The following is a 17,029-nucleotide window of genomic DNA, read 5'->3' on the forward strand; positions in this document are numbered from 1 at the left end:
GAGTGCTCTTACTTGTAGTATTCTTGATAACAACCACCTGGCATTTCATAATTTTCCCGAATAATATTGCCACCATTTGAGTATTAAGTGTGGATTTGAGGTCTTACTAGGTTCAGTTCAGCTTGCTAATTAAACATTGTTCGTTTGTCTCCACCACCCCATTTGGGAGAGTGTGTTGCTTTCCCTGCTCTGACAAAGCAGTGCTTTTAACTCCTCACCGGTAGTAGGCCAGCCAGGGGCACAGACTGTGACGGGCCCGTGGTTGCCGTCTCCAGCAAACCAGAGAGCTGGCTCTGCGGCAGCTCTAAGGATAAGCGGAGCGACGGGTCAGGGGCAGAAGTGAGCTTCGTGGGACATGCCTCCCAACGATCGCAGATTATCTCATGGACTTGGCTCTGGCACCGGACGGTCGAGTTTCCACCTCTCGCTCTCTGCTGTCTTTTTTTTAACCAGGGGATGCGAGCCCTTGGTTCCTAGGAATGTTGTTGAAGCAGCTCACGTCTCTTTACCTTTGTGCACGGGTCACGTTTCCTCGTTAAGTATCATTCAGGCCCTTGGGCAGTTTGGCTCCACATAAGTAGGGATTTTCCTAAAGTCGTCACTGCAAATACGGTTGATGGCACAGGTTGTCAGCTCCCGCTGTCCCAGTCCCGGGAGCCTGATGACAAGGGGGAAGATGCGAGACTGCTGCCTTTGGAACCTTCTGCAAACCTCTGTGAGATCCCCGTGCTCCTGTCCTACTGAGTTAGCAAGGATTTACCCACGCTCACGGGCACCTCGATCTGTCTGTGCCTCTCTGACCGACTGCCTGTGCCGCACCAGCGGGACCAGAGCTGCTTCTCAAATGGTTTTTGTGAATCACGGTAACTGAGGGCTGTTTATCATTGCTAACATCTGAATTTTCTCTTTCTTAAAAGTACAAAAGATTCTTTAAGGAGTAATTCTCCGGTGGAAATGGAAACCAGCACTGAGCCGATGGGCCCTCTGACTCCCAGTGTCGCCACGCTGGCCGCGCAGCCGGAAGGTGGGTGTGGCGTGTGGGGCACCGGCTGACCCGGCCTGCTGGCTGCTCTGCTGAGGCTGCTCATGCTGGGACTGTCTGCGTGGTTTTCTAGATCTAAAGATTTGTTGTCTCCACATAACAGTTTACTCAGCCAGTCTCGACTCGCAGGCCCAAGGGCTCAAAGGATTAGGGAGTTGAGATGGTAGACCTATGTCCGCAGGGCAGCTGTTGAAAAGAAATTGTGTATTGGTTCCAGAACCAGACATGGTGATTCTAGAAGGCATAAGGGATCTGTTACCCATTGTCCAGTCCTGTCAATGTAGAAAAGTGGGACCAGGCCCAGAAAAGAAGACTTGTCTTGGCCTGCGTGCCCAGTGTGACTGAAATCAGAATTAGATGTGTGTGTTTTGAAGCCCGTCTGGTGCCCAGTTCTTCTGTCACTTGGAGTTTGCTTTGCTGGAACACACATGTGTGTCTCGGCTTGTTTTAGGATGGAAGACTGTTTATTTTCTTCTCACCTTTATGAACAGTTGAGATGGTCTAGGGTATCCATGACGAGGGTCGTCATGTTAAACTGCACACGCTGTTCCTTGCAGAGGCCCTGAGCTCTTTTTAGCCTGATGAATGGGGCTTGGGAGGTGGGGGCAGGGGAGGAGAGGGAGGCTGGTGAAGGGGGGGTGAGGAGTCAGTATGTGGAGGGGGAAAGAAGGAAATCCTTAGAAGAAGAAATGGGGCAAGGGCTGGGGTACGGGGGCCAAGACAAGAACCAAGGGGCAGGAAAGGTAATAAAACCAGTAACTAACATTGGTTTATTTGTCATTCTTCTAAGCATTTTATGTAGATGAGCCCATTTTATCTCTCAGTTCTTTAGGTGGGTTTAATTAGCTTCATTTTATGGATAAGAAAACTTGCCCTAGAGTGGAACAGCCATTGAGTCTGGTAGGCTGGGGTCTGCATTCTGGGTGCGTGACTTCAGAGCCCAGGCATCTAACCAGTACAGCATATGGCTCCCTATTACAGAACAAAGAAATAATCCACAAGGACCCATAAGAAAATAATTAAAAAAAAAAAAAGGACCCAAGTGGGACCCAACTGAAAGGAAAAAGGACAAATGAGACTAGGACCCCGAATAAACTGTAAGCTCAGTACTTGCGGGGTGAAGTAGGGGGGCTAGAACATACCCGCCTGCCCGCTGCGCCCCAGGCTGGGGCCTGGAACCCCCAGAATGGGAAGACCGGCTGGGAGCAGTCGGCGTGTGGGTAGACTGAGCTGGGAAGGCTGGAGGGGCCCCTGGTCCTCTGCGGAAGAAAACCTATGGCAAGTGGGCATTTTTAAGAAGCCCGTGCCCGTTAAGAAGTGGCCGAGGCAGCAGCCAGCGAGCCGTGTGCCTCCTTCAAGCCAGAGGTGGAACGCGGGGTGGATGGGTCCGCGCGGAAGGGGAGGCAGCTTCTTGTCGGTTCGGGTGCGCCTGACCGTCCGCCCGACCGTCCGCCCTGTGTCCTGTTGCAGCGCCAGCCAGTGTGGCCATGGAAGCCAGTTCTGACGGCGAGGAGGATGCCGAGAGCGCAGACAAGGTAACTGAGACAGTGATGAATGGCGGCATGAAGGAAACTCTCAGCCTCACTGTCGATGCCAAGACAGAAACCGCAGTCTTCAAAAGGTAACCAGGGCCAGAGCCTGCTGGCGGTTTCAGGTGTTTGGTGGGGGCGGGCATGGGAGGAAGGGAGCCTCGAGTGTTAACGTCTTTCATTTGACTCAGATGTGGGTTCAGGCATTAGCCTGACATCATTTAGCGACTTTGTTCAGCCCCATGAATCTGAATGTAGAAAGGGAGAGTTTGGGGTTCCCGAGTGCCTTTCCCCTCTTTCTAGTACTCACACTGTAGATTAAGTCTAGTGAGTTCAAAGTGCAGGAGAATTAAAAATGGACACGTCTGCAGCTGAGTGAAACCTGGCCCGTTGAAACCAGGGTCACTGCCCCACACACCGTCTTCCCCAGAGGTGATGCAGTCAGTAGAGCTCAGCAGCAGAAAGAGAGCCTGAACAGTCCATTGGGAAGTTAACCTCACTTCTAAATTCATGGATCGAAGAAGGATTACCGCTGGCAACTAGGAGCATAGCCCCGAAGGAGCAGCGACAGCACTTCTGGCGGAGCTGGGGCTACGGCGGGGTCGGCAGAGCCCTGTGGGGCAGGAGAGTTCGTGGCCCGGCCTGAGGGGGGTCCCCGGCGAAACACAGCCAGCACAGAAGGGGAGCACGGATTCCCCATGGGGGGCGCAGAGGCACGAGACTCCAGAGTTAAAAGCTAGCAAACTGAGTCCAGCAGGGTACTCTCAGGCTGCGCTGAGGACGAGCGCGGTGCAGGTGAGGGTTAGGAGACCTGGGGAAACGTGCCGAGGGGGAGTCACAGGCCCGGCAGGAAAAATATCATTTGGACCTTGGGTTGATGGAATATTTGGGTAGAGGAATATTTGATGAAAATGAAAGCCATGTGCAACTTTTTGGCAGTCAAGGAATAGAAAGGAGCTCTTTGAAACTGCCCAAGGTGTGTTCTGAAAACCTGTAGTTGACTTGATTTCTTCTCGGTGAAGCACGAGAATTACACCCCTCCGAGACGCGGCCCGGACAGTGAGGCGTACAGGCCCTGCTCTTCGGCCCTGGCGGCGGTCCTAGCTCGTGCTGCCTCAGTGAAACTGAACCAGAGGCATAACGATTAAAAAAGGCTAAAATGGTTCTTGCTTGTGTGTAGATTAGGATTTTCTGCACAAAGAACTCAAACAGATTCATGAACAAGTATCCAAATTACTAGGGAGCTTTAGGAGTATAAACGGATACGACATGTGCTAGATGCGGCACCCCGCCCCAAACTAAAATGTTAAGCCTCATCTGTAAAATTGAAAAGCATAATAAAGACCTAAGTAAGTAGAGAAATATGCCATCTTTGTTAATGAGAAGATAGCTGTGGCATTTTTTTTTTTTTAAGAAAAGGTTTTATTTATTTACTTAACAGAGATCGCAAGTGGACAGAGTGGCAGAACTGGGGTGGTGGGGAAGCAGGCCCCCCACTGAGCAGAGCGCCTGATTCAGGGCTCAATCCCAGGACCCTGGGATCATGACCTGAGCCGAGGCAGAGGCTTAACCCACTGAGCCCCCCAGGCGCCCCACTTTGCCATTTTTTAAACAAACTAATGATAAAATGAGCGCATTTGCAATTAGAATCCCAGGGGGGCTTTTCATAATGAAGAGGCTGATGGCGATATTCATAAAGAAGACCACAGAGCCAGACATAGCCAGGGTCCTTTTGAAGAAGGCAGGGAGGGAGGCATCACCAGGTGCGATCTCATGGGCCTGCTGTGCGGCAGACCCTGCATTTACAGGAACTCGGTGCCAGAATGGGGTTACGGTAAGGGAAGGGCAGACTGAGAAGTCGTAGTACCGCATCAGAGCAAAACAAAACGACATCTGTCTCAGCGTAAATGGGAAAGGCAAAACTACCACTTTGAGAAGAAAACATGAGAGTGTATCTGTATAACTTAGGGGCTGGAGGGATTTTTTAACCATGAAAAAGCCAAACCATAAAGGGAACGTTTGATGAATTTTCTTTAATTCTTGGTCTTCCAAATGAAAAAATGGAAAGACCCACCATTGCCTTCAAAGGAAGACTCAGGAACAGAATATAGGAAAAACCCAATATCAAGAAGAAAAAGACAAGCTAATAATAAGTTTTAAATGGACAAAGGACACAAGCCGTTATATGTGGCAGAAAACAAGGAGCAGACCTGCTCCAGAGCAGGCCGGCCCTGTAAGTGAACGGGGTGTGCTGGTCGCGGTAATGCGTCTGTGCTCAGTCTGCACATTCCTACCTCCGCTGTTGCAAAAGGTAGAAAAAGTGCAAAACCTGCTGGATCTTTTTATGACGGCATGCAGTCTCGATTCCAAAACCAGATAAGGATGATTACGGAAAACAGTCAGCTCGTATCACGTACAAACAAACTAAATGAAGAAATCCTGTAGAAAATATTTGCTCACCAAGTGCAAGTAGCATATTAAAAATAATTCACAACAAGTTAGGGTTTTCCCTGGACTGTCAGGAAAAACGTCATTTATGATGTGTTAACAGACTGAGGAGAAATCCTACGAGGTTTTTGAAGACACTTTTGATAATGTTCCGTACCCATATATGGATTGAAACAGAGCAAAACAGGGGCGCCTGGGTGGCTCAGTGAGTTAAGGGTCCATTTCTTGGTTTCGGCTCAGGTCATGATCTCTCTCAGATAATTAAAATCTTAAACACACACGCACACACAAAGCTGAGTGAAACAGGAACAGAAATGAATTTCCTTAACTTGGCGAAAGTTAAATACGAAAATACTAAAACAGAACTTCTACTTAATGAGGAAGTTGCATGCGCCGGCACGTTCAGGTAAGGAGCAAATAAGATGGTCCATCGTCGCTGTTACTGTGTAGTCCTGGACAGTGTCTGAGGAGAGAAGAACAGGACAGGTAAAGATCCGAGAAGAAGGGGTAATAATGATACCTACCACCAAGTCAGTTGCAAACTTCTGTTAATAAAAGTTCAGCAGAGCTGCTGGGTGACAGATCCATTTTAAACATCAGTAGCCTTTCTCTTCGTTGGTCATAAGCAACTAGGATGTATAACGAAAGGCAAAGTACCGGTCGTGAAGGACATCAAACTTAAGATAATTCCTAAATAATTAAACCCACGTATCTAGAGAGAAAACTTGAAAGTGCTAATCAGAGCAGTCCCAGAAGAAGAGTAGTCACAGGCGCCTGGGCAGCTCAGTGAGGCGTCTGCCTGTGGCTTGGGTCATGATCCCAGGGGTCCTGGGATTGAGTCCTGTGTCGGGCTCCCTGTTGCTTGTCCCTCTCCCTCTGCCTGCCGCTCCCTGTTCGTGCTCTCTCTTCTCTCTGTCAAATAAATAAAAAAATTTTTAAGAGAAGTCCCATGGAGGCCATAGTGGCGGGCGTGGCAGCTCTGTGCAGAGGGCCGTCGTAAGGTGGAGTTGGGAGGCTCACAACATGGGGCACTGTGCCATCGACACCAGGAGCATGGATCTGACTTACAGAGATAAATCCTGTGATATATGCAATTCAGAGCCGTTTCTGTCCCTCAGAATACACACACATCATGACTATCCATGTTCATTTTCTAAGAATGAAAGTAACACGTAGGAAGCACGTAGTTGCTTTTGTGGGGAGGGCGTGGAGAGGGGATAAAGAGTAAGGAAGCAGGTGACTTGGGTTGTCAGCAGATCTTTTTCTCCTTATAAATTGCCTAGACCCATCCGAAAGCCACCCAGAAATCATCCTGAAGTTAGGTTTTTCATAAGCAAATCCAGGACAGGGCTCCGCTCTCAAAAGGATGGCCCTTCCCAGAGGGAACCTCCAGCTGCCCTTGAGCTGGTTTTTGTGCTGCCTTGATAGTGTCAGAATGGGAAATGCAGACAGGATAGATGGCAGTCTGCCCTTACAGCCCGCAGCCAACAATCCGAAACGTTTGCTGCTTGTCTTTCTCTGCCGGGGGCCATCAGAGGGCAGATAACCCTTCCTACACCTTGCTTGCCCGCCCTGGGATCCTGCCTGCACCTGTTCTGGCCACCGTTCTCGGCTCTTCCTGCTCGTGCTGTACTTCCCACTGCTGTCAGAGGGCAGCTCGGGGAGGAGCCCGGTCTTGGTGCAGGCCCCTGGTTCCTTGCCCCTGTGGCAGGAGCAGCAAGCCTGATGGGGTCACTCCTGCAGACTTTGGATGCTGGGCTGGGCCCGAGGGCAAGAAGCCGTGACTAAAGACTCGTTCCTTCAAACAGGTTCCTTTGCCACCTCCTCCGAGTCTGCAGTTCTGCTTATGCGCAGTCGCGGGCATAGTAGCCCCCACATCCCTCATTTGTAGGAGTATTCTGAAACTCTTGTACATTTCTTTTTCTGTTTTGCACACTTGGCTTCAGAGTGTTGAAATCTTATCGGTATGTACAGTAATGCGGGCCGTTCTTCATCAGACACCAGCTGCATTACATCGTCCCTCTGGTTCCCTCTCGTGTGTGACCCTTGCCTTTCGTGATTTCCCAGTCACTGTCTGTGGTCCCTGTGGCCCCTCCCCTGCGCATGCTCAGCCCCAGGGCTTTACTCCATGGCCGCCATGACTTCCAGGGTCATTTGCATGCGCCTTCATCCTCCACGGGTGCCGCCCCCCAGGATGTCTAATGCTCCCTGTCCCCCTCTTTACTGCAGTGAGGAAGGAAAACTGTCTACCTCTCAAGATGCTGCTTGTAAAGATGTCGAGGAGAGCCCTGAGACAGCAGAGGCGAAGTCTGTGGGCCCCCGGCCCCCCAGCAGTACCCCAGAGCAGAGGTAACTCCCCAGATCTGTCCAGGCCCTACTCCACCTATGGCTGTTGTCTCCCGGGAGCTGGGAGGGAAGTCTGCACCGGGCGGGGGAGCAGGGGAGCTGGGTCATCCCCCCGTGTCCTCGGCGTTCAGGCACTTCCTCAGCACAGGCCACGCTGGGCAAGGTGCCTGAGCCACGAGCTCACACCTCCTTACCGCAAAGCCAAAAACTGGGCTTTGGAGATTCGACAACATTGCTGGCTCTTTAAGAAGCTACTCACAATTGGGGGGAAGGCCCTGTGGCGCTGGCACACCTGCCCACACACAGGGGCTCTGAAGAGGGGCCAAGTTGAGGCTGGTATTGAGCTGCCCAGGATGGGGGCCCCCAGCCTGCAGCAGCCACCGTCTCACAGGGCCCCCGAGGTCACCAGCCGCCAGCCACAAGCAGCGCTTGGTACCCCCTTTCCCATAATCATGCACGTGTGACACATGGGGAGAGCCTTCCTCGAGACCCTTTTATAGATGGAGCTGAGTGGTCTCAACTCGCAGACGGTTCCCCTGTGGTTTCGTGCTTGCAGAGTTTGTCTTGGTTAAGTGTGAAAATTGCACTGCCAGAGCCGAGTGATTGGGAACGTGGTGTTTCCTCTCTGGTCGCCCAAGTCTATTGCTTAGACTGAGCCAGTGGTCCGAAGGGATAGGCCAAGCCGGAGCCTCCACTGCCGCTGAGGGCTGGCGCCCCGGCCTGTGCGCACGGACTCACAGGTAGAGCAAGGGCGGCCTTCATCGCTCTGGAGCTCGCGCCTGAAGATGAGGATTTGCCCTTGGACGGCAAGGAACTGTGCTAAGTTCCCTTTTTTGTTCTGTATATATCTAAGTTTGTGCATTCCTTCCGTAAGGAATAAAGTAACCTTTAAAGCCATTTCAAAGAAGTTACACTTTCCCTCTCACCAGGCCCCCACCCCCAAATCTTTCCCTTTGGGAGGCGACAACGTAACCAGTGGGAACCAGCAGGGGGCGCCCTCTGTTCGCTGGTCGGCAGACCTCTTTGGTGATGCAAACCCCACTTTTGTTTCTCTCGTGGCAATTACAGCCAGAATGAAGGGTTTGCTTCTGTGATTCAAAAAAAAAAAAAAAACCTTCTTGGCATGTAAAGCAAATTAATGATAAGAGCTGTTTGAGCATGTTGGCTCTGGTGAGGGCTCCGGGAGGAGGAGGCATGGGGACACCCCAGCCTTGAGGGCTCCAGCCCCGGCTGTGCTTCGAAGTGTTTTGGGCAAGTCACCTTTTTGCCCAGGGTTGTCAGTGGATGTTTTTTCAAAGGTATCCTGTAGGATCTTATTTCCAGTTATGTCCTCTCCCTAATTTCTGCCTATGAATTCCCTTTATATTGGGAACTGCTTTAAAGGCAGGACTATCAGGTCTGTTTCAAGTTGGAGTTGCTGCAGGAGTCCGTTTCTCGGGCGTGAGTGATCCAGGAGGCTCTGGGACCATTTCCTTGGCTCTCTGGAGGGCAGAATTCCGCAGTTCAGGGCAGCCTGCTTGCTCTTCTGCCCGCCTGGAGACGCTGGCGCGAAGAGCCCTGCCTCTCGGTCTGCCGGACTGAGGGGGTTGGGGGAGGACCCGGGACGGCTGGGGACGAGGACGAGGGCATCGCTAGTGTCCACGCATTGCTCCGTCTGTCCTTCCTCCGCCCGATGCACGGGAGTGTGGTGGCCGGTGATGGAGGCCTGGGGGTGGGGAGCAGTTGCTAACACCCTCAGACATTGGAGGGCATGTGGAAAGGTGCTGCTGAGGAGTCCGGAGAGCCTCACGGGCGATCAGGAATCCCGCCTGGGGCGGCGGCGGAGGGCCGCTCGGACGGTGGCCCTGAGCTGCTGGGATGGCAGGGAGAAGGTAAGTGGTCTGCCATGTCCCGTCCGTCCTAAGACCGATGTTCGGGAGCAGAGAGAGCCATTGGGACTTAACAGATGCACTCTTCCCCGCATGGTTCCCGTCACAGCCAGGCTGTTGTGAGCCCTTGTCACTGAGTCGTGACAGATGCTCAGTGCTGTACTGAGTGACTCTCACGGCCACAGAATTTAATATTTTACTACCATGCACCGAGCACGTGCGATACCTGTGCTGGCCAGTGTGCTGGGCCCTCGGCACCTGTCACACACTCAGCCACTTTCAGTGGGGCTGCGCTGGGGGAGGGGAGAAAGTGCTCTTGAGACCGGCAGCTTGTGGGCAATGATGGTGGGATCTGTACCCAGTATGTATGCTGGCAGAGCCCTGGTCCCCCTGGCTCTCAGACACCGTGATTGGAAGCAGAGTGTGTTGCCCGTGGAGCCAGCTTCCTGGCAGGTGTCTGAAGCCTCGGGCTTGTGAGTTGCGAGCTGGTCCAGAAGCATCTCTAAATGCCCTTTCCCGAGTCTGCTTTGACTGTGGAACTATGGAAAAGCTGCCAAGACTGACTTCCGTGTTTAGGCTTGAAGGTCGAATTTGTTTATCTCCCACCATACTGTTCACCTAACGTTCCCTTTTTCTTTCGAGGGGGAGGGAGGGAGGGAGAGCACACCTGGGGTGGGGGCAGAGGGAGAGGGGGAGAGAGAATCTTAAGCTGGCTCCTGACATAGGGCTCGATCTCAGGACCCTGACATCATGACCTGAGTCAAAATCGGGAGTCCCAGCTGAGCCCCCCAGGCACCCCTACCGTGCCCTCCTCTGTGCTCCCAGTGTCAGCCCTAATAACACTTGCCTGGTGGGAGCATGCTGTTCAAGTTAACACCCGGTTTCAGGAGCTGGCCCTGTTCATAAGCCTTTTGTCCTCTACAGTCGAAGAATCCTGCTTATTCAAGTGAATTTTTATGTGGATTCCAATACATGGAACAAATAAAAAGCTCTTTGAAGGAGGGATTGAGCACGTGGCGTGTGGCAGGTCTGGGAGCAGCCGTCTAAAAACTGCTGACCTGCCTGCATCCATGCTTCTAAGGCGCCGAGGGGTAGTTTCCCAGAGTCCCGCTCTGCCACAGCTTCGCTAACTCGCTGAGCGCCTGCGCGCCCCAGCCGGCTGAAGCTCGGAAGCCGGTAGAGCTCCTGGAGTTTCCTGGAGTTTCCGGTCCTTGCATTTGTGAGGCCTCCCAGGAAGTGGCTCCTGAGTGCCAGGCTTTGGGCTTGACTTTGGAGAACAATATTAAAATGAATGTTCCTGCCCTCAGGGAGCTAAATCACGTTCTTTTTTCCTTTAAGCACGTCAGATGTGTGTCTCTTCCTCCACAGGACTGACCAGCCAAGCGTGCCAGGCGACACGTCCGTCAACGGCCCTGTATGATGAGTGACCCCTGCTTGCTGCTGACTGAGGACCGCAGGCCGCCACCGCTCGGGGCCTCTGGAGACCTCCCCTGGAGTCCGCCAGGCCAACACTGCTGCACTCACTCTGCAAGGGATCAGGACCAGCAACCTTTATATTCTAGATTCTAGGACATTGTACAGAGAAATCCAGAAGTGTAAAAATATTGCACATTGACAAATACCAAGAATTTTTGCGTATGTTTATATTGTATTGTTCTAAATAATGGGTAGCCTGTGAAATAAGAACGTGCCGCCCATGTAATAATAGTAGTAATACTAGAGTTAAAATGGCTGTAAGAATAGTTTTATAAAAGTGAATACACAGATCTATTGTATTTGAAACATAACTATTTGACAATTATTAGTGTGACCAAAGTATTAGGCAGTTTTCATACATTTTTCACCTTGTACAAAATTCTGAATTCATTTCTCTTCCAGGCCGGCAAGGAGTTATAGGGTTGAAATGCCCTCTAAGTGTTATTTTGGTTGTTCTAACTTACAAACGTGATTTTGAATAAGAAATACTTGGTGTTCTTTTTATAACCAGTTTTTGATTGGTAACTGTTTTCTGTATTGTTTTAAACGGATCAAAAAATGTAAGTCTGTTGGTAGAGATTAAGTATTTATTGCTACAACTTAGTTGATAAAGTGATGTTCTTGTGAAGCCATATGTTCTGTTAAAGTCTTGTTTGCTTGAAATGGTTATTCCTGCAGGTGAAACACTAGACTATTGGAGTGTACATGGCTGGTGGTTTGAGTTATTTTGTTTTTCGTTTTTCGTTTTTGTTTTTTGTTTTGTTTGGGTAGTTCCTCTGCCTTTTAACCCATTCACCAAAATTTACCTTGTTAACAAGCATCACCAATGAACATTTCTGAGCAGTTTGCATATTTAACACCCTAGACCGATCAGGCAGGCCAGTGGAGGGACGCTCATGCTGCGGGCGCACGTTTCCACCTCGAAATCCGAACCTGGCACCCAAGCATGGGATTGTTCTCCTGTACCTTGTGAGGTTTCCATGCGTAAACCCTAAACCAGTGTATTTTTTTAGAACTGGTTTGTGTATATATATAGTGATTATGGATACTAATTCAATGTAATTTATAATTTTCTATGTCAATATAAAAATACATCACCGCCTTCCCAAACAGCCGAAGCAATATATCGTATATTGCCATATTGTCCTGGGAAAGGGTTCAATTTCTTCACCTCTTGCACTTTTAGATGCAGATCAGGTTTTCATTTCTGTAATAGAAGACTATTCACGTATTTTTACATCATTTGTTTGTCCTGACCAGTATTTAAAACCAAAAGGATATTCTGAATAATGGCCAACGATTTTTTTAGAACTAGCATCCCAAGCAGCGTGCCTAAACATTACATTGCATATGGAAATAAAAAAAGAATCAAATGTTTAATGCCTTATTTCTTATTTACTTTTCCATTGTAAATGGTGTAGAAGTTGTGTGAGGCCTCCCGAGGCTGACCTAGCCCTCCAGGACAGTGGAGTCAGCGGTGTGCCCTGGGACGGACGGCACGGGCGCCTCACTTGGCCTTTGCGCGCCTCCTCAGGAACCCTTTCTGTTGGGAGCTCCTCCCAGAAGAGACTGTCCTCATGCGTCCTCCTCTGGAACCTAGTGCCACACTGGGGACAGGGCTCCTTTCGCTGGCCTCAAGGATGCTGACTCTGTGACACGGGACCTCGGGGACCGCCAACGGCAGATACGCTCTTGTCTCGCCTGGTGGAGAGCCGTGCTGGCCCCCCCCGGGGATGGCACCCACTAACTCCGCGCTGGTCAGATTTCTTGGGCTTCTCCACCCCCTCCAAGGTAACACAGCGTCCTGTGTCATCCCACCCCCTGCTGGTGCCGGGCACCTGAAGTCTGTCTTTGGAGTCGTCTTTTATTTAGCTCGTCTTCTGGGGCGGGGAAAGGACTCAAGGGTGCAAAGAAGAAAGTCGGCGGTGGGTGTCCAGCCAGGGGCCAGGAGCAAGTACACGCTCATTTAGTCTCGACTTCCGTTTCCGTGTGTTGGCCATACAGAACCGCGAGACTGACCCGTGTCTGCAGTGCAGCACCTGTATTAAAAGTAACTACAGCGAAAATAAAGCCTGATTCTTTGTTTCTAGAAATCTCCTCTTGTACCTTGCGTGGGCTTTCATGACCAGACAAGGTATGTGGGGGCACCACTGATTTTCTTTCTTTCTTTTTTTTTTTTAACTTTTTTTACATTTAAATTCAATATAATAAACCTACAGTGTATTACTAATTCTGGAAGTAGAGCTCAGTGACTCATCGCTAGCATACAACATCCAGGCTCATGACCTCACGTGCCCACCTTCCTGCCCGTCACCCAGTCAAGCCAGCCCCACCTGACTCCCCTCCAGTGGCCCTCAGTTTGTTTCCTAGAGTTGAGTCTCTTGTGGTTTGTCTCTGATTTCGTCTTGCTTTATTTTTCCCCTCTCTTCTCCTATGCTCCCCTGTTTTGTTTCTTAAATTCCACATATGAATGAGATCATACAATCCTTTGTCTTTCTCTGACTTACTGCATGTAGCGTAACACCCTCTGGTTCCCTGCACGGTGATGACCGAGCAGTATCCGTGGGACACACGTGCCACATCGTCACAGTCATCTGTTGGTGGACCCGCCGGCTCGTTTCTGTGGTTGCCTGTGGTGGGCGTTGGTGCTGCCGTGCGCTGTCCTTAGGGGTCAAGGCTTCCTGACAGAAGCTGTCGGGCTGTCTACCAGATGCGTTCAGGGGATGCCCTCCTTGGGGGCAAGGACTCCTCTTGCCCGCAGCTGCTGTCATCCGATCACCCGGAACCGGTCCGGGTCGGACACCCAGGTGCTCCGTGAGTCCGCTTCTGACTGGCAGCTGTCGCTCGCGCGTGTCTCCCGATGGTTGTCGGTCTGTCCTCTGGCTGCTCACCTGCTCCTTGGTTGCTCTTCTCCAGGCCACGTTTCTCGGCCTCCCAGTGACTTCGGTGGTACGATTTCTCAGGTGTTCCAGAATGGTGTTTCACGGGAGGTGCTACTTCACAGCTGCTGAGTTTTCCCGCTCCTTCCCTCGTTCACATACGTGAGTGTGGTGCCCGCTCCCCAGAGCTCCCCCCGTCAGCAGGGCCACCTGTGCAGCTGCGGGCACCTGCCTCCGCACCCCGGCGCCGCACGCCTCGCACTGGGTGTTGGGGGGCAGGGCTCCGGGGCCAGGGCTCATGTTCACATCCCACCTCGCCCTCTCATCAGGGCTAACTTCTCTCTGTCTCAGCTGCTTTTCCTGCCCGAGGGGACTTGATAAGAACAAGTTTTTAGGCCTAAAAGTAGATAGGACAGTTCTCGCCTGTGCTCAGTGCTTTATAAATGATAGAACTCACTTCTCAGCTCCATAACATCACGGGCGAACCTTCCGAATTCTGGCTTCGAGCCTGTTTGATCTAGAACCGCCGCCTCCTGAAAACTCCAGCAGCTGCTGTCCAACAGACGGCTCTAAGGTCTGCTCCATGCCTCGTGCCCGCCGGGTGCCCCCCGCCCCCCCATGTTCACGAGCTGTGCTGTGTGTGTGTGTGTCTGCGCATGCGTGTGTGCGCGCACTGTGCATGGCCGCTTCCATGCAACGGGCAGAACTGGCAAGTCGCACTGCTTGACTCCTTGCCCGCCCCGAGGTCCTTCTTCCCTTTGATGCGCTTTCTTCTCCGGATCCTTCTCCCACCCGTGTTCATCCCCTTTCAGTCACTCGTTTGCAGGATTCAGTGGGTGCTCGCCGCGTGCGTCCTCGCCGTCTCCACCGGTTCTCGGTGCTTAACCCCCCGGCAGGCGGCAGGTGCCGCTTGGCGCTTACCCCTCCCGCACCGTGTGTCCCGCGCGCGTGGAAGGCGAGGACTGCCGTGCCCAGCAGGGCCGCGCGCTCGCTGCCTTAGGTGAGGCGCCTGGTGTGCTGTGGTTTGGGTTCCCCTGTACGGTTCTCTACTTGTTCACAGAAATGGTTCTTACTCTGCCGGGCTCTGTTCTAAGCGCTTTGTATGTGTTCGCTTCACTTCATGCCGGTTTTATGAGCTAGATGGATGGCGGCCGTTGCCGTATTCACGCACAAGGTGGGCTCGGGGGGGACTGATTTCTTCCAAGGTCGCCTAGCCGGCAAGTGACCATCATAAAGACTAAGTGTGATGTGTTTCAGCATAGAATACAGCCTGACCGCGCACGCGTGCCTGATGGTAGCTGTCACCACAGTACACTCCAGTGGGCTTTTTTCCCTTAGAATTTGACAGTTGAACGTCAGAGTAGCACGAGTGGAAACGGGCTGCATGGAACGTTCGGTAGCCAGTCGAACGGTAGGAACGTACGTTGACAGAGGCTGAGGAGTAGCGCTCAGAACAGTTCCGATGCAGCTGGGCCTGCGGAGACAACTAAACTTGGACTCCGCCCACAGGAGTAGAGACTTGTGGGCGACTGCTAGGACTGTACCCACTCGCTTCCGGCCGTGACCCCCGACGGTTGTTGGGATCCACTGGCAGAGTAGAGTTGTTGCAACAGAGACCATGCGGCCTGCAAAGCCCGGGACACTGACTGTTGGCCCTTCACGGAGAAAGGTTTCCGGGCCCTGGAACAGATCAAGGAGATGGAACAGAATCTGCAAATGCACAGTCCGTTGGCTCTCAGCAGCTCTGCCACAGCAGCGACGGGAGGACAGTCTGGTCAGCCCGGAACTAAAGACGGTATTTGTGTGGAAGGAATGAATGTTGGCTCCTGCCCACCTTACACAAACACTAATCTGAAATAGGTTACAGACCTAAACAGGAGCCCTTCAGCTTCTAAAAACTAAGAGCTAAACCACTTCGGAACAGACAAGGTTTTCTTGGGACACAGAAGCACAAGTCACGGAAGGAAACTCAGTGGGCTTCATTCACCACAGTGCAGTTTTCCCGCTCCTCAGAGTGAACAGGTTGGCCCTGGACAGCCGTGAGGAGAGTGTGCCCTGGCAGGGGACTCCTGCCCTGAAGACAGAGAAATGCAAACCCAAAATAAGATGGAAAACCCAGCTTAACAAATGGTCAAGAGACCCGAACAGATCATCACAAAGACCGTACACAAGTGGCCAAAAAGAACATGGAAGGTTGTTCAGGGTCACTGCTCATCCAGGAATGCAAATGAAAACCACAGAAAGCCACCATGTCCCCTCTGAGAGAACGGCCAAGATTTAAAAGAAAAAACCCAAACACAACAAACCTGATAATAGCAAGTGTGATAAGAATGTGGAGCCACTAGGCCTCACTGCTGTCTAAAATAACGCACCCAGTGTGGCAATGTGTTGGGCAAGTGTCCAATTTTTTAAACTGGGGATACTCTGCCTTAGGGCACTGCAATTCTACTAGACATTCACGCAGGAGAAGTCTGTGTCCACAGAAGATACGCAAGCGTGTTTGTTGTTGCTTTATTCATAATGACCGAAGATTAGAAAAACCAGGAAAATGAATAAGCAGGTTACGGCGTATCAATAGAACAGAAGATCACTCGGCAGTAACGAGAATGAACTCCGATAAATGCAACATCTCGTTATCAATCTGGAATATGCCGCGGGAAAGGAGCGAGCCATCTAAGGCAGGGTAATTCCTTCTCGGAGCTCCAGAGCCGGTCCGACTGACGGACAGCGCCTGAAGTTAGAGCTCCCTTTGCTCCTGAAGGGGAAGGAAGGGGTTGGCTGTAAAGCGGCCCGTGGAGACTTTCTGGATGATGGAAACCAGCACCTCGTGCCAGGGAGATTGCAGGAGTGCAGGCATTTGTCCAAACTCCCTGAACTCAGCACCTAAAGCCTGTGCACTTTAGTCCCCGTCATTTATACCTTGAACGACTTCCAAGATAAGGAAGAGGAGCAGAAGGTAAAGCAAACACAAGGTTGTCCGGGAGGACTCGTGGCCTGTGTCACATGGTGACCAGAGAATTGCCTTTCCTCACCAGCCGAGGAGGAGAGGCCAGATCTCGGGGGATTTGGGAAGGGACCTGAGGGCTGGCTTGGGTTATTGTTCTCCGGAAGCCTGCCATGGAATGTTCTAGACTGCTCCCCTCCATGCACTTGGCCTTCTGTCCTTGCGCAGGGAGAGGTTTGCCTTTGTTCCTGGCCTGCCTGGTGCCAGGCGGCTAAATGTGTCTAGCCCAAGGGTCAAGTGTTGGGAAACGGTGTCCCTCAAAACAGGTTCATTAATAAAATGAATGTTCTGAATCTCCGTGTTTGATGTGTCTTCTCTCCAGAGGGGTACTGGGTACTGGTAACCTCGAGGTTCGAGGGGCCGGGCAGGATTGATTACCTTCACTAAAACGCACGGCCCAGTTCCAGGCACAGGAAGAACCAGGGAGCAGCAGTTTG

At 51.6% G+C, this 17,029-nt stretch overlaps 1 protein-coding gene across 14 annotated transcripts in view; it reads left to right on the top strand.

Moving 5' to 3' along the window:
* The window catches only part of PPP6R3 (protein phosphatase 6 regulatory subunit 3), a 139,540-nt gene extending 126,738 nt beyond the window's left edge, over positions 1-12,802 (top strand). For 8 of the 14 annotated variants that reach the window (XM_032357780.1, XM_032357784.1, XM_032357786.1 and 5 more), the window contains 5 exons: positions 918-1,024; positions 2,513-2,663; positions 6,966-6,983; positions 7,249-7,368; positions 10,602-12,802. In XM_032357780.1, coding sequence (XP_032213671.1) covers positions 918-1,024; positions 2,513-2,663; positions 6,966-6,983; positions 7,249-7,368; positions 10,602-10,653 — 448 coding nt within the window. In that variant the 3' untranslated portion in view covers positions 10,654-12,802. The remainder of the gene's footprint in view (positions 1-917; positions 1,025-2,512; positions 2,664-6,965; positions 6,984-7,248; positions 7,369-10,601) is intronic. The other 6 variants (XM_032357783.1, XM_032357785.1, XM_032357787.1 and 3 more) reach the window with 1 other exon arrangement.
* Positions 12,803-17,029: the final 4,227 nt, after the last annotated feature.

This window comes from Mustela erminea, chromosome 9 (genome assembly GCF_009829155.1).
Source record: "Mustela erminea isolate mMusErm1 chromosome 9, mMusErm1.Pri, whole genome shotgun sequence".
NCBI classification, from domain to species: domain Eukaryota; kingdom Metazoa; phylum Chordata; class Mammalia; order Carnivora; family Mustelidae; genus Mustela; species Mustela erminea.